The sequence below is a fragment of the Rattus rattus genome, chromosome 8, assembly GCF_011064425.1.
Source record: "Rattus rattus isolate New Zealand chromosome 8, Rrattus_CSIRO_v1, whole genome shotgun sequence".
NCBI lineage: Eukaryota > Metazoa > Chordata > Mammalia > Rodentia > Muridae > Rattus > Rattus rattus.
This window is the reverse complement of record NC_046161.1, coordinates 35,052,609-35,075,219: the sequence shown is the minus strand read 5'-3', so window position 1 is coordinate 35,075,219 and position 22,611 is coordinate 35,052,609. Positions and strand designations below refer to the sequence as shown.

The window sequence follows — 22,611 nt, the reverse complement described above, 5'->3', positions numbered from 1 at the left end:
AGGCAAGGTGAAGCAGTTTGGCTTCCGAAGCAAATAACTTCTGTACATTTCATCATCAACAGATGAACCCCGTCTTTGAATGAAGTCCCAATGAAGAAACAAAAGACGGTCCTAGAGTCTCGCCCAAAGGCCTGACTTAGCTATAAAATGTGGAGACTGGGCTCTTGGAAGGTGCTTTGCTATTTGGAGAGTCAAGTAAGCAAACTTAGGGAGATCCCAGTGGTGGCTTAGTTTTAGGGTCAGTGCTGGCAGGACCCCTTTACTCAGGAATTGGGGAAGAGCAAGGTGGTGTCTGGGAGGCTGGCTGGTGAGCCCCACATCTTGACTTCCTAGTGGGGAGATCTGGTATAGTTGTTTATCTGGAGACATCTGGGAGAGGCTGGGATGAAATCCCATGTCTCAGACGAGATAATTAGCAAACCTTATCAGTAAGAGAATTCAATTTGTAACTTCAGTTCAGGAAGTTTCCTTAAGAGTTGAGAAACTAGCAGCTTCCAAGCACATTCCATTCCTTCCTTTAATCTCTCCCCAAAGATCCACAGTCCAAACGCCCTCACCTGAGAAGCTTAAGCTTTTAGTTAATCAGAAATGAGTGTTCTGGTCAAAGAGCATTACGGTCTGAAGTCTCTCCTCTTGAGACCTCCTACATGGTGGAGGCTGCGGGAGGTTCTGCAGTCCAAAAGAAACAGTGACCAGAGTCGGAGCTGCCCCTGGAGAAACTGCAGGGCCCAGGCACAAGATATACCCAATTTCCATCTCTCTGAAAGGATGTTTGGCAGAATAAGGGCACTCTCCAGAGTGTTTGAGACAAAGGAACAACTCTGGACACCTCTTTAATCCTCCCAACTTTGCTTCCCATTCCCCTCACAGACCCAGCCTTCATTTCTTCCTAATGCTAGGGTTGAAGCAGTTGGTTCACCAGTCACAGACTAAGAAAGAAATAGGACCAAAATCCTGTTTGCACACCAGGCATAGAATAGTGTAAGGAAGGTGAGAAATACAGAGTGCAAGGCTCAGACAGAGCTGAGGGCACAGCTTGAGTGCAGGGCTTTCTGTGCTGTGAGGCTGAGGGCTGGATCCCAAGGTTGGATTCTGAATGCCATGCAACAGTAAGAACCATGACACAAGGTAGCTAACGGTGGGATGAGAAGAGGCGTCATCAGATTGATTGCTTTGAGATGATTTTATACTGCAGTGATCGAGTCTAATAGATAGAGCAGACGTTCTGAAAACAGAAAGGATGAGGCCTTACAGAAGGACAGCTGGAGGAACAAAAGCAGGCGTGGACTTGTGACAGAACCTTCTGACCTGTGGAATGGTGTAGAACCTTTGACCTGAAAAGTGGGCCAGAGGTCACCCAGTGCAACCCTATAGTGAGACAAGTTTCCGGCTTGCTTTCTCTGCACTCCTCCATCTCTGTGGGTGGGGTCTCATTGAAAACATCTGGTTCCTGAAGGAAGGAGGGGAATTTCTCTGGGTGGTAGGCAGGGTCGAAAGAAGCAAGACAGGAGCCTGAGTAGTTAGCAACCTGGTGAGCCTGATGCCCATACAGGACTGGTGAGTACTGACTAGCTGTTGTGTGGTCAAACTGGGGAAGTTCCTCATGGTGGGGATTAGAAACGAATGCCCAGGTTCCAGGGTCCAAAGTCCACGGTCCAGCCTGCGGAGAAGGCACACTTGCACAGAATGAGATCATGTGAACAAGCTTTCAAGAAAGCAGACTTTGCCCTGACTATCAAGATTTAAGCCACCGACAGACGACATTCCGGAAAGAGGTTATCTACCTGTGGAGGCCAAATCAGAAGACCACGGAGAAGCTGTGCTTAAAGGTCTTCTAGTGTTTACTAAGCCATTCCAGTGGAAGATAGCAGGCTTTATTTAAAGCGAGGATTTCTCCCGTCTGCATTTGGAGTCCCTCCGCGGAGTGTCCAGTTGGCAGCCTTTCAATAGCAGAGACCTTGACGTGCAGGACCCATCGAGTCCTGCTCTCTTACTGCAGACCTATGGGTAGACTTCGTAACAGGTAAGAGGTGTTGGTGACACAATTAGGCTTACATTTACATAATTAATGTCAAATGAAGTTGCTTATGTGGTCTGAATATGGCCTAAAAATTACTTCTTACTGCTACGGAGTTCTGAAATTCTGTTGGAAATTCTGGCAAAGGAGTTCTGCTGGATATTTGGGATGTACATTCTTTTTTTTTTAATATTCAGAATCCAATATGAATACTTGGAGAAATTAATATTAACTTTGTGGTCTGTTTTTATTGAAAGGACTAATAGGAGCTGCCTAGATTAAACAGGAGAACAGCACCATTTGTAGAATTATAACTAAATATTCATTTGTTTACCAAGTTGGAAAAATATCCACGAAAATAAATGGCAAGGAGAACCCGTTCGAATAGCAGCTTGGAAAACAGATTTTATAACATAGAAACAGATTGACAAGGGCGGAAAAAAAAAAAAAACACTGGCTGGAGTTGAGAATAGTTAAATTTGAATCACATCTTGATACATCAAGGTCTTAATTTCCCCAGGCCTCAGTTTCCTTGTCTTAAAAATGGGGTGAGTTGGTGAGGGAATGACATTTAGCTTATAGATGTGTTACATGGCTTCACTGAGAACATACAGTGCTCGGATCAAGAATCTGTACGTGAATCTAAATATTTTTAGGACAGTGAAATGTTTCTAACCTACATCTGGTGGACTTTTAATTTGTTTTAGGACCTAAGTGTCCCACATTTATTTTAAACTCACAGGGTAGAACACGTAAGTTAGTAACTGACTGATGACTTTTATTTAGTATTGTTCCCTTAATATAAATATATACATTGGTAACATAATATCAATTAATATTTAAAGTGCACTGGGGGGGGGGAACCACAAAGAGATGGTTCACTGGGCAAAGGTACTTTCTGCCAAGCCTGAAGACCTGACTTCAGTGCCCTGAACTCACACAGTGGAGAAAGAGAACTAATTCTAGGACCTGTGACCTCCTAATGCATTGTGGGATGTGCACAGCCCCCTGTACCCACCAAAAAGCAGTTAAAAAAGTTAAAACGCATGAGGAGAATTTCCTACATAAAGGCATTTTATCCATGCAAGTAAGAAGTCTTCCTGAAGGCAGATAACCATCCCGTTAGATCTTTTATGCAAAGCGAGACATTTGAACATCGGGATTAACTCTCCCACAGTGCTTGGGGTTTGGTTTCCTCATTGCTGTCTGTGGACTCGTGGGGGAATTAGATGTTTGCGTATAAAGACTGCCTGACTGCTAGGGACCCTTCTGTGCAATTTGTTTTAAAATTATTTTTTGAAGTCAAAATGCTACTTCAGAAAGCAGGACTGGAGAGTTTGCACCAAAGACGTTCTGAAGACACACGGAAGTTTCCAGCCCCAGCTTTGTGACTGCTGTGTCCAATATTTCCAATATGTGTCCTTGCCAGTGTCTAAATTTCTCATCATGGATCTGTGAGGCAGGATGGAAGGAAGGTGAAAGTTGTAATGAATATGTAACGTTCCTTCTAGGCCTGTAATTCTATCATCTAGGGAAAGCCTGTTCGTAAAATTGTCCAACTGTGCTGGGCGTGGTGGCATTAAATTTTAGTTTCAGCACTCAGCTGACAGAAGCAGGCTGATCTCTGTGAGTTCCAGACCAGCCTGGTCTACATAGTGAGGTCTGCCTGCATCAGCTAGGGCTTCACAGTGAGCCATGTCTCAAATAAAAAACAAAGAACAAAAGTCCAACTATTTAGACAGAATTAACGTCTCCCAAAGGTACTTGCTTCATTCAGGGAGTGGCTAAGGGAATATAGGAAGCGAGGTTTCCTTCATCCTCGATGCATACCCACAAGTCCAGGCTCCATTCAGTGATGTAGTTCCCTTAAAGTGTGGATGCTGTGTTACTCAACAGAGTCCTTCACAAGACGTGTTCTTTACTCAGGTTGCTAACCGAAAATTTCACGTATCCAAATGAGCAATTTAATAAATTCTTTTTTAAAAACATATTTTGTATTAAAATCTGACAGGCACTCTCCCGCAGAGGTTTTGCCCCAGTAAGCAAAATGTTCTTAAGTCTGTCTTGTTCGCCCATTTCTTTTCCTGTTTTCAGTTTGCTTGTTTGCTTTTGTTTTTGTTGTTGTTGTTGTTGTTGTTGTTGTTTGTTTTGTTTTGTTTTCCTCCTATTGCCCAGACTGGTCTCATGCTCCTACACTGAGGCAATCCTCCGGGACTGCATCTGACTTAACTGTGTTCATAGGTCACTTATTGCTTAAAGTAATTCTTTCCACTTTGGAGGTTCTGAGAGCTACGGCTGCGGCTCCAATATTCACCTACCCAAGTCTCCATTTCAGACTGTGTAAAATCCCGTGCAGCGGGGCCAAGTATGGGCTCAGTGGTTCAGTCCTAACAGCCAGGAGAGGACTTGGGAGGCAAGCATCATGCTTGCCTTCGGGACAGCTCTCCCACAGTGAGCCTCCAAAGTGGATGTATAGGGAGTATTCCTGAAAAGGAGAGACAGCTGACAGGCAGAGGGCCACAGCCAATGCAGACTCCCATTGGAGTGAATTCTTTTCAGATATTCCCTTTAGCTCTGTGGCTTGCAGAAAGAGAAATGAGTCATAGTGTTGTCGGAACTGAGTCCAGGGTTGGGTTACAAAAGCCTAGGATGGAAATCATCTGTTTAGTCCAGTCAGCTCTCTTCGACTTCTTCCTGTGTTGTAACAAAGTAACCTTTTTTTTTTTTTTTTTTTTTTTTTTTTTTGGCTTGGCCTTAGTATGTAAAGATGAATGTCCCTAGTGCTTGGCAGATGTAGCACCCTCTGCCAGAAGAGCAAGTCAGGCGCCTGTCTCTGGATTTACTTGTCTGATTTCAGTGTCCCATCTCAGGATGAAGCGTTGGGAGAGTTCCGTCCAAGTCTACCGGTGGTTGAAGCGTGACGTCTTGACTTGCTTACCTGTGAAGAGTGGCTACTGTTTTCTGATTTATGAGTTAAGGAACAGCTTGAGTGTGTGTTAACAAAAAGGGTTCGTTGTTCGGTTGCTTTAAAGGAATCATGTCCTACAGCTTAACAGCCTTCTCTCTGAAGGAGTTAACCTTGAAGCTCTGACCTTTAACTTCAAGGGGCTTGCAAAGCCCTCTGTGCTTAGAGCTTAGCCTTGTCTATGTCCTAGTAGAACATCATCTCTCCTTGCCTTCGTTTTCTTCTGAACAAAATGAGCTGGGATGACAAAATGGTGCCTGAACATGATCCCTGGAACCTCTGTGCCACTGTCCTGGGGTTCTGTGATCAGGAGAATGGGCTCAAATCCCAGTCTCACTCTGTGCTTTTTTAGCACCATGAAAATAGAGTGCTTAAGATTATGGAAGGCCTGTCTCCCCTTCAACCCTCACAAAGCTGAAAAAAAAATGGTCACACACCACGGAAAGTGTTCTTTGAAAATCTAGGACATGCCTGGGTGTCTTTCCTGGAAACACATCTCTTCATTTTACCTGGAAATCTCCCCTGGTAACCTGCAGCCCTGGGCTACATACACACTGCCACCTCTGTAACCTTCTTTGCATTGGGATCTTTCTGCGTTGCGTTCGCATGGCTTTGGCACATATTTCTATCCAAGTACGTTTTCCTTTCAAGTTGGTCTTTTGAGACTGGCTTTTTACCTCCCCCTCCACCCCTCCTCGAGATGTGAAGCCAGAGTCATCTGTAATGAGCTTTCAAAAGAAAATATTTTTAGGAAGAAATGAGTACTTTCCTATACAAACTTTCGAAAACTCTTTACAGTACCTACTATTAGATGTGCCGAGAGTCTGGGAATATTAAATGCTTTTTTTTGATTGATTTGTTATATTACCAGGTACACCGCCAAGCTTCAATTTTCTTAGCGGGTTTAAGCAGAACTCCGTCTTAAATGGTATAATCATTCAGTCACTTTTTGTTCCTTTGAAACATGGCATCTCTCAGCAATAAAGCACCCACGAATTAAAAACAACAGCCAGACCCAAACCATGACTGCCCCCAACCCTACACACGCGATTTCTCACAGTGTAACCCCAGGCCCTAGAGGAGATTGAGACAGGAGGGTGTGAATTCAAGGCCCGCTACACAGCAAGATCTTCTTATCAAACAAATAAACAAACACCGACTAAAAAACTAACGATTTGAAAATGAACCGTCTTTCACCCATTTCTTGAAAGGACACCCTCACTGTGAGTCTAGCCTATTGAACCTTCTGTATTTACCCTCTAACTCACAGCAATATCATTTCTTGTCTCTCCACGGTGGTTGTTGCCTCAGAGGTCACGAGAGACCTAATTACCAAAGGTAAGGGAACGGTCTCAGTCTTTGGGGAATAAAAAGCATGAGTTGTAGCGAGATCCCACCTTAAATCTATCCCCATCCACTACTCCCAAGTCGTGCGAACTTGGGTAAGTAGCCCTGTATAATCCTCTCGGGATTCCAATACGGGGATTTTGGGAGCCCTTTTCAAGGGCCGTTGGGAGCATCACACGGGGCTTTGAGTGTGAAACACTTCTCATGGCGTCTGGCCTGCCATAGCTAAGCAAGCAACGTTGAGTCTCTTCACCACGTGACTCCCAGGTCATTGCTCGTTCTTAGCGTGCTTGCATTCTGTGTCTCTGATGTCTTCCACACGCCCCTCCCTCGGCTCCTTTCATTCCGTCTACATTTCTGTCTCAGATTTTTCATTCCTAGTTTCACCTGAACTGCTGGCCATTCAGAAGATCAGTACCCCAAAAACCTTGGCCAGTTGACAGTCTTCTAATTGGTCCAGTGCACTATACCTTAGCTTTTCTAAGATGTGTTTCAAAGTGTTATCAGAGTTAATATTCTCCCAAATACAGGTCAGTAATGGGTCACCAATGTCATTCTCTCCACACCATAAAAAAAAAAAAAAAAACAAAAACAAAAAAAAAAAAAGCCAAAAATAATCGTCCAAAAAGGAAAAAAAATCGATCAAGCAACAGGAGCTATTTAAATGCATCCTTTGGTTTAAAGAATGAAGTCTAACATCAACACTCAACCATAGTAAGTCTATCTCCCTTCGTCTCCCAGGACACGGGCTCATCTGCTCTAACCTACCCCCTTACTTTATAAAACACCGTTTTTAGTCCTCAGTGGCTTCATTAATCAAATTCTGACTGTTTCATTTTTCTCTCTCTATTTTACTCCTGAGTTTTCTCTTTTCTTAAGGCAAGGTCTCGTTCTGTAGCCCAAGTTGGCTTAGAGTCACTAGCTCAAGTTGGCCTTCCACACCCAGCAATTCTTCTCCAGCCTTCCAAGATCACAGGGGTTCAACTCCGCGCCCCACTTCCTGAGTCTGGTGTCCCTGTGTGGACTATCTATTTCCCTCAGGTTAAAGTATTCTAATCTTTCTATTCGCATCTCATCTGCATATGATTCACCGGGACTTGCTGGACGGTGTGCCCGAGCGCATAAACCATACCGGACTTCTCTTCTTCTGTCTGCAGCGCTCAGCAAGGAGGGTACATGGTGCTCTAATAGACTTGTTGAATTAAACTGAGTGGAAGATCAACATGAATAGTCCTGGTTTCTAACAAGGGAATGATAAGCACGATCAGACACAACAAAGGCTGCGGTTACAGAATGCCTATCGAGTGCCAGGCTCTTCCTAAGTGGTTGCTGTGATTCCAGAGTTCATGAGCATACCAGGAGAAAGCTGCTACCCAGAACTTTGAGTACACAGGTGGGAGATGACAATATCCAATCTGATAATGAGTGACAGAAAAAAAAAAAGAGTCTTTACTAGCATGACTGTACTCAGTGTTCCTGAGGGGCTGTTCTATGTTGCTTCCGAGGAGTGCAGACGAATTGCTTACATACAGTGTGGCATGACCAGCCGAGGTAGGTGGGACGACCTTAAGAAGTTATTTCGAGCCCTGCTTTGCACAAAGATTGTCCTTGTAAGACTTAAGAGACAAGAGGGGATGGCATTTGTTTGTGCTTTGATATTACAGCCCAGGCAAGGACAGCCAAATGTTATGCAAAACATTCTCTGGAGAGCTATGAAACCAGAGGGCTTATCTGGTGGCTGCCCTTCTCCCAGGTGACATTAGAGATCACCCGGGCTCTGGTGAAGGCTGTGGAAGCAAGCCTCTGCCAAAGCGCATTCCCCAAGGCTGAGAGAACTCCCTGAATTGGAGAATTCCAGTCAGGATCTTGGAGCACTTTCTTCTTTTTCCTCAGGAAGGGCTAGATGTGGTGGCTGGTCAGTCGTGGTTTCTTTAGATTGCATTTAGCAAGTGTTGGCTTCCTAGTCTACCCTCCTCCCCCAGTCTCATACATTTTGCATGGTTATTCCTTATTTAAAAAAACAATAGAAATTGTTTATTTATTTGCACGTGTGACTGCTTGTGTCTGTGTAGCGCACACGGACGTCAGAAGACAACTTGGAGGAGTGAGTTCTCTCCTGCTACTCTGCAGGTTCCGGGGAGAGAACACAAGAACTCAGGTTTGGGGGCATGCAACTTTACACACTGAACAGTGTCTGCCCTTTTCCTATTCTTCCTAAGTGGTTAGCTCCTCCAAGGAGTGGGAGGCCAAGGGAGAATTCAGAAAACAGAAGACACCTATGAAAAGTGAATTCAGGTGACTTGTCTCCATTTCCCTCTTATCCCCATACCCTTCCTACTCCTTGTTCCTGCCTCACTGTTTCCCTAGTGATCGGCCTCTGTGTTTCTAGTTCACTGGGCAGTTTGTAGACCTCAGGGAAGTCAATGATCAAAATACCTCCAGTCAAGAACAGTCATTTCAGATAAATTTTTGTTTGGGTCATAAGCCAATCATTTCAATTAATTAATTCTTGAGGTAGGATCTTGCTATATAGGTCAGGCTGGACCTGAACTATGAATTCTCCTGTCTCAGCCTCCCTAGGGAGCCTGGAATTGGGATTATAAGAAAGAGCCAAGGGCCTGCCAAGTTGCTTTTGTTTTATGCTGGAAAACCTGAGCCTCAGGTACTCAGACTGGCAGGATGGCTATGGGACTTTAAGGCCAATCTGTTTTCTTCCATGGCCTCTAACTAGGCTCCAGTTACCATCTAAAGGCCTGAGGAGAAAGCCACTCCTAAGTAGTCTTGACCATGCATTCCAGTCTTTAACCAGCCGTGGGCTTGGGTAAATGCTTGTCCTTGAACATGAGTCCCCCCACACTACCCTTTGCACAAAGCACTCACTGATAAAAAGAGGGAAATATCTGCTCACTGTCCCAGCACCTGCTGCTACAGCTCTGTCCACATCTCCAGCTTTCCTGCAAGCTGCAAACTCTATTCAACCTATTCCTACTCTGCTCTTGTCCATGCACTTTGGCAAATGCTGTGAGGGACAGTCCCTGCCTATTGGGTAGGTGGGTGACTGCACGTTTTCACAGCGTACTTGTCTAAGTGTGTGCTCACCAGATGCCTATCTCGAAACTGTTGGTTTGGTTTTCTGCATAATGGACTAAGGCATTGCGAGTATCCAGAAGTAGTGGGCAGGTGTTGGGTGTCTTGTGTCGACAGGAAAGGAGAGCCCGTACAGCTGAGAATAAACAACAGTCGCTTGGTAATATGAGATCCATTCATTTAAAGTTGGAGGCCTCGATGTGGGGTTGGAGGTTGGGGGTTGGGACATTCTGAACACCACCTGTCTGCAGCCCCCTATTCCCCCCAACACAAAGAGATGAGGTCAGTTTCCCAAAGAACTGATGTGTTATTAGAGCTAACAGGAGTGAGGGGGGAATAGGGAAAGGGCAGGGCACAAGTCTAAAAGGGAGTTGTAGGTACTCTTGGCCATGACATCCCATCCTCCACTGGCTGCTTTGGGAAACTGCCCCCTCCTCCAATTTGTGCTCCTTTTGCCTTCTTGTGAAATGGCTGTTGCAGTGGAACAGCTGCAGTCCGGAACTGTCAGGGAAATATCTTCTTGAATTGAAGCATATTGTATGACATCGCTGGCCTCTACCTTGCTCTCTGAAGGTCTGATCCTGGCCTTGTCCTATCAGTCATTGTCATTCACGGGAGTCCTTGGATAAGTTTCTGCCGTCCTGTCCCACTTTTATGATTGCAAGAAGAGGGTAGTGCCTTCTGTTACCTTAGTCCTAAGGTCACTAGGGAGGTGCAGTGTGATGTATGAAAACCTTTGGGCAAGATCTAAAGGTCACGTGCAAATAAAAGTCATATTGGAAGGGTCCCAAGGAAGAGACAGTTGGTTCTTTCTGGGGAGCTTAGAGGGGACATCTGCTGGCAGTTGCAACTCTGTATCTGTGTTCCAAGGTAAACAGAAACAGCTGTGGTGGCTGGGGTGGGGGGGTGAGGGTTTGATTTTCTTTTTGTTTGTTTGTATTTGTTTTGTTTTCTCTCTCTCTCTTTTTCTCTCTCTCTCTCTCTCTCTCTCTCTCTCTCTCTCTCTCTCTCTCTGTGTGTGTGTGTGTGTGAGAGAGAGAGAGAGAGAGAGAGAGAGAGAGAGAGAGAGAGAGTGTCCTTCTAGCTCAGGCTGGCCTCAGACTTGCTTTGTAAGTGAGGATAAACTAGAACTCTAATTTTGATTGGGGATTTGATGGGTGAAAAGGTTAAAGCTTTAAGGAAAAAAAAGGAGACTACAGGGGGGAAGTGAGTGGAGACAAGATTGGGCAGGGATGAAGGATGCTCCTGGGATTTGCAAGTGAGAACATTTGAGATTTAGTCTGGCTGAGGTTTTCCCTTAGGTCAGGGGAAAGGTAAGCAGTAACTCGTGACTACTTCTCTGCCTGAAGCTTCAATGAAATATTAGAGGATTTTAGGTCCAGACTTGTGAGTGGAACAGTGTCTGAAGTGCATGGGAGGAAGAAGTTGGTGGCCCTTCTTCAATTCGAAAATATGCATTTAGATTCAGAAGGCGTGTGTGTGTGTGTGTGTGTGTGTGTGTGTGTGTGTGTGTGTGTGTGTGTGTGTGTGTATGCGTGTGTGTGTGTGTGTTGTACCCTTTCTTTCTTCAAATTATTTGTCAATTTTTTTTGTCCTTCAAACAACTGGGCATGCCCTGCTTTCCTTGAGCACGGGAGACTCTGATCTCTGATATTAACAGCCCATCTAAGAGGCAGGTTCTTTGGGAAGTTGTCAGATCCTCCTGCAAAGTGTTCCTCCATGGAGAAGATCTAAGACAGGGAACAAACTACGTAGATGCCTGACCAATTCTGAAGTTAGGAGACACAGCCCAGCCTCCTGGTCCAAGTCCGAAGAGCTCTCTCCAGTTCTTTGCCAGGCCTGACCACCTGATGGCAAGAGGTTTCTCCTTTCTCTGCCACCGGGAGTTAAAATAGAGTGATACTAAATCATGCCTGTGCAAGCCAGCAGCCGGATGTGAAGGGTCAGATACTCTGGAATTGCTTAGGGTGAACTGGGTCTTGGCCCTTACTTCACCAGATACACTTCCTTTTTGTCCTCACAGCTTCAAGGAGGTTGTGTAATGTCAGGATGTCTTAAGCTCCCCCATGTGTCAACGCAGGACATGACAGACAGCTGTTACCTCAGATGTCTTATTGACATATATGCCATTTTAAAGTGGATTTATTTCTCTCTCTCTCTGCCTATCCCTGGCTGTGCTTGAGCTCCCTCTGTAGACCAGGCTGGCCTTGAACTCACGGAGATCTGCCTGCCTCTGCCTCTTGAAGGCTAGGACTAAAGGTGAACCACTACCACCACCAGGCTTGAAATGGATTCTTATGACCTTTAGGGATGTGATTTTTATTTCTCTAAAGGGAAACTGGACTAACACATACCAGCAAAACGAATGGGCCAGATGGTGGATCTTGTAGTGGGGTCTTTGTTGTTCCTTACTGTCTCCCACCGAAGAGACAAACTCCTTGTTTGGGGTTGGGGGTGGGGTTGTTGAGTGTTAAGCCTGTACCCCAGCAGAGCTCAGTCCAACAAAGAATGTCTTCCTAAAGTGGATCGCTTTTCTACTCCCACCTCTTAGGGTACATCTGCCTCCAGCAGGGCCGTGATACTGATATACCTAGCAGGACCAGTCCATATTCTGTTTAGAAGTCTGGGGCCACAGTAAACGGTGTGACCTAGTCCATTCCCCGGCAAGCTGAAGCAGCCTTCCACAGTCTCAGGAATGTTCAGGGATGCACTTGACTCCCTGGAGTCTCTGAGGGTGCACTGGTCTCACCTCTCTCAGCCTCTTTTCTTTTCACTTAGAATGCGGCTATAGTTTTGGCCAGGCCACACACCATGTATCCAGTATCATTCCCTTACTGGTCCCGTGTGTCCTGTGTCTTTCCAACCTATCGTCTGTCTTTCCTTTGTGTCGTGTCTGGTGTCCTCAGCTTAGTCTACAGAACTGTCTTTTCTTCCCAGCCTGTCGTTTTGGAAGCAGCCTCCAGGAACTTTCTATTTTCCTTTTAACCATGCCCTGTCTTCTTGATCAGTACTCTAAACAACTCAGAGAAGACACATTTCTTAGGAGGGGAGAGATTTGGCTGAGAAGTCACCCAGTTTCCCTTCAATCCTGTATCTTGGGTGGTCTGAGAGGGAGGGCTAAATCCATTGATTCCCCTCCCCCAGGAAAAAGCTGGGAGTTAGCTAACCAGAGCTGCTCAGCCAATCGTTGCTCTGAGAAAGTTTGGATTGTGCTCCTATTTCATTAGGCTGATTGGAGCAGCCTTGACTCGGAGGTATAGTCCCTCCCCAAGGGATTCCGTGTACAGTTACACGGCTGTCGCTGCCTGTGCGTGTCCTTTCAGGATAGCAACCCACAGCCTCCTCAGCCCCCAGCTCCACCTCCTCCACCTTTTTTTGTTTTTATCTAGTGTCTCCCTTGCTCTTTCTCTCTCTCCTCTCCCTCCTTCCACCGTCTCTTCCTCCAGCGCTCCACTCTCCTGCAGCGCCAAGCCGGCTCCCCAAAGCAGTCTGCTGAACGCAAACCACTGAGAGTTTGCTGCGCAGCTCCCTGGGGTCCGGGGCCGCGGAGTCCCGCTAAGGCAGAGACACCGGCAGAGCGAGCGAGAGAGCGAGCGGGCGCCGCGGAAGACAAACACTCGGGCACGCGAAAGGGAGCCCCAGGAGGGCAGCCGGGTGGCAAGGCTTGGCAGGAGACTGTCACTGCGTCCTGGGTCGCCTCTCCCTCGTCGGACTGCACGAGGAAGCGCGCTTCTTAAAGTTCTAGACCGCAGGAGGCGGCGTCCCTTTCAGTCCCCTCCTCGCGGCGCTCCAGGAAAAGGAACTTGATCTACTGGCAGGCTCCAGCCGCCCGCTGAACGTGAGAGGGGACAGTGCCACGGGCCCCGGGGTAGGGACCCGAGAGAGGGAGCCTCGAGCCAGGCTGCAGAAGGAGGGCACCGGGCAGCGGCCAGGGACCCCGATGCCGGCAGCCAACATGATGGAGAACCTGCAGCTGCCCGCCCTGCAGGTGCCAGAGCCTCAGGGCGCGCCGGAGGGCAGCGCGGTGTGGTCCAGCTCGTCCACCCCCACGCTCCGCCGCCGGCGCTTTAAGATGCGCCGGATGAAGAACGTGCAGGAGCAGAGCCTGGAGGCGGGGCTGGTAGCCCCGGACCTACCCGGCGTCTTGGCCCCCGGCAAGGAGTTCCTGCAACTGCCGTCCATTGAGATTACGCCCTCCAGCGACGAGGACACCCCGTGGTCCAACTGTTCCACACCCAGCGCGTCCCCGCGCCGAAAACGCTTCCTGCTCCGCAAGTGGCTGAGGGTGAGGGAGCGGAAGGAGTGCAGTGAGAGCAGGTAGGTTCCCGTTTCCCTCCAGCAGTCTTCCCTTGAACCTCACGCCCCTCCCCAGGGCCGTCTAGGGCCCTAGGGCATTCTGGTGGAAACTTCCGGGACCAAAGCTGGAGCTTATCACCTTGGCATCTTCAGACACTGCCAGGGCACCAGGGCTAGCGAATTTGTCTCCACAGACCAGAACTAGGGACTTTAAATTACTTGATGTGTTTGACATAGGTTCATGCTGCGTTTCATTTCTTGATCCTCACAGCAAAATGGCAATACTTCTCAGTTATTATCAGTGTTATCGGTTAGCATTTCTTGAGCCCTTATTCTGCGGGCTGGGGTGAGTGTTTCACCCTGAGGATGGAATTTGGAGAAATGAGGTAGATAGTACTATATGATTCCATTGTACAGGTGGAGGTAGCGGAAGACTAGTGACCGAAGTTTAAATGGCGCCTCCACATGGATTTCCGAATTTCATTTCACTTTTTGTCATTTTTCCTACACTAAGATGCCGGTACAGGTCCATGTTGCCTATGTAGAGGTGAAGTATTTACATTTTCTACCACAACACAGACGCATCTCTCTATCACCATGCCAGCTCCAGTTTTGCTAGGGAGATGTTTACTGTCCACATTCAAGAACTGGCATGAAGCTCACAGGGTAATTCCCAAGCCTTGGAGGCATGTGCCCAGTGAGGAGTGTGTGTGTGTGTGTGTGTGTGTGTGTGTGTGTGTGTGTGTGTGTGTGTGTGTGATGCTTCAGGAAGTTGCCCTTGGTGACCTGGAGTCCCCAGCACTCATGGATACCATGTTCCCTCTTCCATTTACTTCTGGACTCAGGGGGTATGACCTTTAGCAGATGTTTGTACTATTGGGTAGGGGGGCGTTGCTGTTATTGTTGTTGGTGGTAACCAAGACATGCATCACTTTAATGAGAATTTATTCACCCTATCGGCTCACTGTCATTCATTTTCATTTAGGAATTGTCCATTGAGTGGGTCTCAAGAGCTCAAGTGGGGCACCAGCTAGTGTGGTGATCTAAGAAGGGTCTCCGGGGTATGAAGGGGTATGGAAGCTAAACATGTTGGGACACTAGAACCAAAAAAAATGTTTGCCTAGCACACCTCCAGCACTTCCGCAATAAACTAAATAAATAAAGTTGTGTGGTACCTACTTTCAGTCCTAGAACTCGGGAAGAAGAAGAGGAGGATCCTTGGAGTCTGAGATAGGCATAGGTTACATGGAATGATTGACCTCTTAAAAACCACAAACCAAACCAAGCCAAACTAAATCCAAACCAACTAACCATATAACAAAAGGAGTTGAGATACACACGTTTCATTCACACTGAAGCGATGGGGCCATTGGAAGATTTACACTATGTCATCTGTAGTGATTGTACGAGAAAAGGCAAGCTTGGAGACATGGGAGAAGGCTGGGGAGGGAGAGGCTCAAATTATGACAAATGCGGAAAGGACAAAACAAAAGAAAACCGTGAGATGTGTGTGAGGTCAGGTGCGTGTGATGGACTCAGGGAACAATATGGTCAAAATCGAAAGAAACAAGCATATGATGCGTCTTCATGGAGGTCTGTAGGAGGTGAACCTTCCTGAGTCTTCCTGGCTTCTCCCATTGATTCACTACGGAATGTCTTTCCTGTCTGCCATGGGACCTTGGGGACAACAAGTCTTTCTTATCCAGCCCACCACCCTGTTTCCTTTCCTATAGAGCATAGGGAAGGGAGGATTGGTGGAGGCTAATCTCACACTAAACCATGATTCGGGTACTTTTCCTCAAATGTGAGAGACCCTGGAAGAAGCACTGACATTCTGTCACAGATACAGAAGACAAAATGGAGAGAGTCTAGCAGTGCTGCCTAAGGGAGGCCTGTGGAGCCAAGGAAATGTAAGGAAAATGGTTCTGATTTTGAGAGTTATTTAAAGGCATGATGGGATTTTTTTTGGTGGAGTAGGGAGGATAGCATTAAAAAGAGGAAGTTTATTTTACCTCCTGACTATGACTTAAGACAGTTCTTTTATGTTCTTGTTTGTTGGGTTGGAAGAAAATGAGTATCTTCTCATCCCCTGGTATCTCCATGGAGATTGGTTCCAGTTCTTTCTGGGGTCACCAAGTTCCTTATACAAAGTGGCATATTATTTGCTTATAACCCATACATATTTTCCCATAGATATAATTTTTAATTGTGTGTGTGTGTGTGTGTGTGTGTGTGTGTGTGTGTGTTATGTATGCATGTGCCTGTGGAGGTCAGAGGACAACCTTCAGGAATTGAGTCTCTCCTCATACCATGCAGATTCCAGGAACTGAACTGAAGTCTTTAGGCTCGGTGTCAAGTGTCTTTGTCCACTGATCCATCTTGATGGCCCATGTTCTCATACACTTTAAATCCTCTCTAGGTATCTTCTAATACCTAGCATAATGCAAATGCTATCTGAAGAATTGCTATACTGTGTTATTTAGAGAACAAGGATAAGGACATGATGTCTGGGTCGTATGTGCATAGAGGTGCATGTCTGTAATCTGTGTGTTAGGGACACTGAAAGAAGATGGCCAGTAGTAACTCAGGGCCAGCCTGGGCTATATAGTGATATCTAGTCTAAAATAAAGTCTACCTGTGTTTGGTATAGTTTTTTATGAATTCTTTCTATCTATAATCTATTGGGTCTGGAGATACAGAACTCGGAGATACAGAAGGCCAAATGTATATGTAGAAAATGGCAGACTAGCTAGGAATCATGGGTCCTTCTTGGCCCTATAATGAATTTGAGACCAGCCTTGTCTAAATAGTACTGTGTCCAAAACACTTGGAGATACAAAAGGCCAACTATGTATGTACAAAAAGGCGGACTGAGCTGGGAATGTAGGTGATCCTGGCTTATATAGTGAATTTGAGACTAGACTGCTAATTGATGCTGTATGTGTATTCTAAACACACAAAGTAACCAATACAAAATCAGAGCCAAACTCACACAAAACAACACAACCGTGGACTACTTGCCCACACTTGTCCATCCTGCGTGTTCACTGCCTAGTACCTGCCTTCCTGTGGTGACCCATAGACATTCATTGATGAAATACCAGTAACGAGAAGTCCGTTTCCTCTTTCTGAAGTGGAATTCTCCTTGTTCACAAGTCAGAGAAAATTTCAGGGGAGAAGACAGGTCCAGAGCTGAGGTTTATAAGATAGATTTATTGAAATATTATTTACATGCCATACAAACTCCAAATCCCACTGGATTTGAGGCTCAGTGTCTAGCTCAGTAGTAGAGCATTTGCAGGAGTACTGGGCCCTGTGGGAAAAAATATTTAATACCGGGATGGAAAAGAAGTATTTAATTCAGTTTTTATAGTGATAAATGGGTAGACACATCCCCATGGATAATCTTAAAACACCTTTTGTCAACACACACACACACACATACACACATACATACACACACATACACACACACATACACACATACATACACACACATACACACACACACACACACACACACACACACACACACACACACACACATACACACACACACACACACACACATACACACATACAGAGAGAGAGAGAGAGAGAGAGAGAGAGAGAGAGAGAGGAGAGAGACACAACCGTGCCCTCATAAGGCCCCAGCCCCGCAACTTCATCATGAGTTTTAGATGTCCACTAATCTGCTTTTTTTTATAAATAGAGAGCTGAATTTTAAAAGACCAAATATCTGTGGAAGATGGAAATACTATCATACTCTTTTCTGTTGCTATAACAAAAACCCTGAGACTAGATAATTTTATTTGTGCATTTATTTATTTATTTATTTATTTATTTATTTATTTATTTATTTATTTATTTGGTCAGGGTCTTGTGTATCCGAGCTTGGTCTTGGACTATTCATCTTCTTGCCTCTACTCCCAGATGCTGCGATTACAAGTGTGTATCACCTCTGGCTTTAGTTTCCTCCATCAGCCCAGTGGGGAACACGCGCAGGTTCTGAACGATGAACACCTGGATGGGACAAGCTCTTGGAATTAGTACTGTCACAAACCACCACCCACAATAAAATAGAAGGAAAAGAATCAATAACTGCGTATGATCTCAAATCTCGTGATCAGAAATGGTTGTGGTAATGGTTTGAGGGGAAAAAAACAAAAACAAAAAAAGAAACAAAACCCAAGGATGAGGGTCTCTCTATGGCCTCCTGAATTCTGGGGGGGAAAAATCAGAAATCAGGCAACGCCATGTCTCCCAGGGGTGTATGTTGTGAAGACAAAGCTGACAAGGGACAAGTGGATTGGGTTGTGTGAAACTGCAGCCTGTCTTTCTGGAGAATCCAGAATAATTTCTTTGCTTGCCTCCTTTAAACACAATCATAACTATAACATTCTAGACCACCTCTCACTGAGCTATCCTGCACCCCTTTCTTTGGGACATCCCTACCCTGTAACAGCTGCTCACGGGCTGGCAGGCTAACTACTGGAGGGTAATGTTTTTTGTGTGCTCCACATCTGACCTTTGGTAACGGTTCCCACCAAGTCTGCCCCACCTGGTGTGTTGGGGTAACTCTGTAATGCTGGTTGAGATCTTTGACGTGTTTATCTTGATTCCCCATCGCTTTCTCTGACAGCTGGAGGAAGATCTGCTTCAAACTTCAGGCAGTTCGCAGGGAGCAGGGTGGGTTTGTTCATCCAGACTTCTACTCAATCAGACTCGACTCGGTTATTCTTTATAGAGTCGTCGATTCAGGGTGTGCTCTGCTCTGTGTGGCAGAGAAAAAGAAACTCGTGTCCCTCTTAACGTGAAGCAACAGATCCATGCCGAGGGACTGTGAATGGTTAGGGTACAGTGTGAGCACTCAACTCAGGATAGGGTTAAGAAGAGAAGATTTCTACCAGTCCCATAATCCTTTGAGGCCTGGAGTGAGTCTTATTTTGTGCCAAGTTTCCTGCTAAGTGTCTTAAATACATGATCATTGTTAATCCTCATAACAAACCCGTGGGGTAGGCTTTGTGAGGGAAGAGACTGTGGTCAGAGAGATTAACTTGTTCCTGGTCTAACAAGAGCATGGCACATGTGAACCATGTACTTGTTCCAGTGCCGAGTTCTTTACAGTTCTATGCTACTGGCCTTGAATGCTCGAGAAGGTGTAGGTGTGGAGGAGTTGCTTGTGCAAGATGGGAATTCACGAGTCAGGGGAAGCTGCTGATCCAGTTTGGGTGGGGGATGTGTGGGAAGCACAGCTGTGTGGGGGTGACAATGATGGTTGGGGTGGGACTCCCCCAGAAGAGGCAGCCTGCCTTTGCCTATAGATGTGGTTTCTAGATTAAAATAGTTTGTGGAAACTGATACGTGGAGATGGAGCCCCGTGGGCTGATTTACGCCGGCCAGGTTCCTCTGTGGGAGTTGGTATTTCTGGAGTTTCCAGAGTGGTTACGCGCTCAGCCAATTACAGGAAACCAGGATGCATGTGGGACAGAGTAACCAGTGATAAATCCCACCCCCTCTTGGTTAGTTCCTCCCAGATACCGTGTATCCCCCAGTTGCTAGGCTCCTCGCTGATGGTGGCTTCTGGTGCGCTCAGTTTCCGTTAAGGCGCCTGAATGGCTAAGCTGCCAGTGGGGACTTTTCTTCCTGACCCTAGTGAGTACGCTGCCAACTCTGGAGGAGGTGTTTAGATGCCGGACATGGTTGCTGGGCTGCCGTGTGGACAAAGAGCTTTAGGTAGACCGAGAGGTTTTCCTGGCACCATTGTCTTCTTAGGATCTCCCCCTTACAGACCAAAGCTGTGTGTGACTTACCCGGCTGCTGTGCATATGGTGTGAAGGAGGACACAGGATTTTAATTATCTTGGGGGGAGGGGAAAACAACTTTAGAGAGAGAGGAGGTTTCCTTCTCTCTGGGGAGAGGGTTCAAACCTCTCTCGGGAATACAGAATGAACATCAAAGCTGGCCTTTCCAGTGGGAGAAGGGAGATAGGATACAGATACGTTGAGCTGTTGAAAAGAGATGTCAAGACAAGGGCCTGCCACCCCGTGCTCCCAATGGCAGCCACATATCACTTCTAGAGGCAGTACTGAGCTGGTGGTGTAGCTCAGTGGTAGAGGGCCAGCTTTGCAGGCATGAGGCTACAGGTTCAATCCCCTATACCTCATAAATAACAAACAAACAAACAAATAAATAAATGAAATAGTAGGATAGTATTGATTTTAGATGTTATCAATTGCGTTTCTTGATTTTTGAGTTAAGTTACATAGTTTAACAGTGCTAGAAAAATATGTCTGTGCATAGCTAAAGGCTGTTGGTAGAAAACAGTGATAAGAAAAAGACCTTGGGGTGTTTCTGTGGAGACCCCCAAAGAGTTTTTGTTCTTAGTCAGATGGTGTGAAGCTTTCTCTGATTCCTGTGTATTCTCTGACAGGGCCAAGACTCAGATTGGTCAGACCTGATCTGAAGATGGGTTTTTTTTTTCTTCTTTTTTAAATGAGGTGACCAGACAAGCCATGATGGCTTGCCAGCTGAGTCTCAGACCTGTGACCTGAAATCTTGGTTAGCCCCTAGCTGGACTCTGGCATCTCCAGAGCATCAGGCTCTTTTGGGGTCCTCTTCCTGATAGCACATTGCTCTAGTCAAGCCTAACCCTAGTCTCTCCTCAGCCTTGAGGTCTGACTATAGCTGTTTGCTGTTTTGCTGTTCCTGGCTAGTGAGGTTAGCCGTGAAATGGTGAGGCAGAGGGAAGGAATGAGAAAGATAACAAACTCTTCCCCCCACCTCTCTCTCTTTCAGCTATGGGAAAAGAATTTGTCTGCGGTCCCACTTTGGGTATAGTGTAATGAGGTACACGGGTCACTTCCATAGCACCCCCATGATTGTATCCTGGCTGCTATATCAGAAGGAAGGGCACAAAACAGACCTGTATCCTGGCTGCTGTTTCAGAAGGAGGGGCACAAAACAGACCCTAGGTCTTCCTCTCTTGCTGTTGTGATACCGATAACTTTGGATTCTGCCGGGTGTGAGCCCTTGAACCTTAAGAAATGTGAATGTTTAAAAAAATAACACTATCCTGCTGTAAGCAATTTGCTACAGCAACGAAAAAAATGAGTCAAACAGTGACCATAGCAGGATCTGTCCCAATAAGGAGGAAAAGGTTATTCTAGTGACACTTTTTGTTTGTTTCAGACAGGGGCTCTTGTAGCCTAGGCTAGCCTTGAAAATACTATGTAGCTGAGGATGACTATGGACTCCTGATATGCCTGGATTCACTTCCTGAGTGCTGGGATTACAGAATGTACTATGATGCTTAGCTCCTGATATGCCTGGATTCACTTCCTGAGTGCTGGGATTACAGAATGTACTATGATGCTTAGCTCTTAATCAATCTCTCTCTCTCTCTCTCTCTCTCTCTCTCTCTCTCTCTCTCTCTCTCTCTTTCCTCTCTCTCTCTCCTCCCCTCTCCCTCTCTCTCCCTCCCTCTCTCTCTCTCTCTCTCTCTCTCTCTCTCTCTCTCTCTCTGTCTATCATCTATCTATCCTTTTTCCAGATAGGGTCTTGTTTTGTAGCCCCCGATGACATGGCCTAGACTATGCAATTCAGACTGTTCTCATACTCACCGCCCCACCACCCACCTGCTTCAGCCTAGAAAGTGCTATACAGATGTTTATCACTATGCACAGCTTAGTGACACAGTTTTGAAAATCTCTCCAAGGGTCTTCAAGTTTGTTGTTGTAAGAACAAACAAAATAGTGTTTAAAGTCAACAATCATAGCCGTTCTAATAAAATAACTAGCTAATTATAAAATTTAGGGTAGTAGGAAACAGGAAAATAGTTTATAATCGACCCTCAGTGCTGTATTATTTCCTGGTATTCTTTTATTCCTTGTTCAGTTTTCCAGTTGGGAGGCTTTGGGAGTCATGAGTCCCCCACTGTAATAAACTCAGGTGTATCGAGGGGGCACATGGTCTGTAAGAGGCACTCCCTGCTGATTCTGTGGGTTTTCAGACAGCCTTGACTGGAACCTGGGACAAAAGCTACACACGCCTTGTATTATACTACAGGCCTTCCCTTGAGTTTGCCTCAAGGTTTTCTTGTTATAGGACTGCAGCAGTTCAAAGCCAGTGGCACATTTCCAGAAGCTATTCAGTCAGTAGTAACCAGCCTCGTTAGTTCAGCGCTATGTCATGTGGAAACATCTCCCATTGGAGGCCACTCCAGGGCCAAGAGTGGCCTCAGCAAGGTAAGCCTTTTCAAGTGTCTGGCATGAGTGGACTGAGCACAGGTGTGACCCTTCGCTTGAGCCTCTGTTAGGTGGCCTGTGCGTCTTGAATTAACATCATCATATAGCCCCATGGTTCATTTTCACTCTCTGGCACTTTTCCTTCTTCTCCATCTGTGCCCAAAGGTTTTCACCTGTAGGAGCAGCGGGTTCAGTCATCAGGTTGGTCCAGCTTTCTGGATGTAGTGCCGGTCAAGAGGTTCTTCTCCTATCTCCTATTTGTAGGAGGTGGGTGACTTGGGGGCCATTTTGAACAATAGGCTGTTGTTGTAAAAATATAAAAATAAAAAATGGTATAGCTTGTCTTTTACCTCGCTAGGTCCACACTGCAGTGCCCCAAGATATCTGCTGGATATCTTGGTGGAATCACACACATCCCAACTCCACGGTGGCCCATTGTCTGCTGCCGCTGCACACTTTCCTACACTCAAACCGTCACATAAAAGAACACACAACATAATAATCTTAGATCCAAATGATAAGATCCATCCCTTAGGAACATAAATAACAACCTGTAAATACACAGAGCAGAATCTTAACATCACCTGCCATGGCTTCTCACTATCTCCTCTGTCCTGTCTCCTCCCGTTTCCTCCTCTCTCCTCCTCTTCCTT

General features: G+C 46.1%; 1 protein-coding gene across 1 annotated transcript in view; it reads left to right on the top strand.

Moving 5' to 3' along the window:
• Positions 1 to 22,611, top strand: part of LOC116908152 — a 124,859-nt gene that overhangs the window by 56,019 nt on the left and 46,229 nt on the right. The window contains exon 2 of the mRNA XM_032911455.1: positions 12,863 to 13,733. Within this exon, the coding sequence (XP_032767346.1) occupies positions 13,357 to 13,733 (377 nt within the window). The 5' untranslated portion in view covers positions 12,863 to 13,356. The remainder of the gene's footprint in view (positions 1 to 12,862; positions 13,734 to 22,611) is intronic.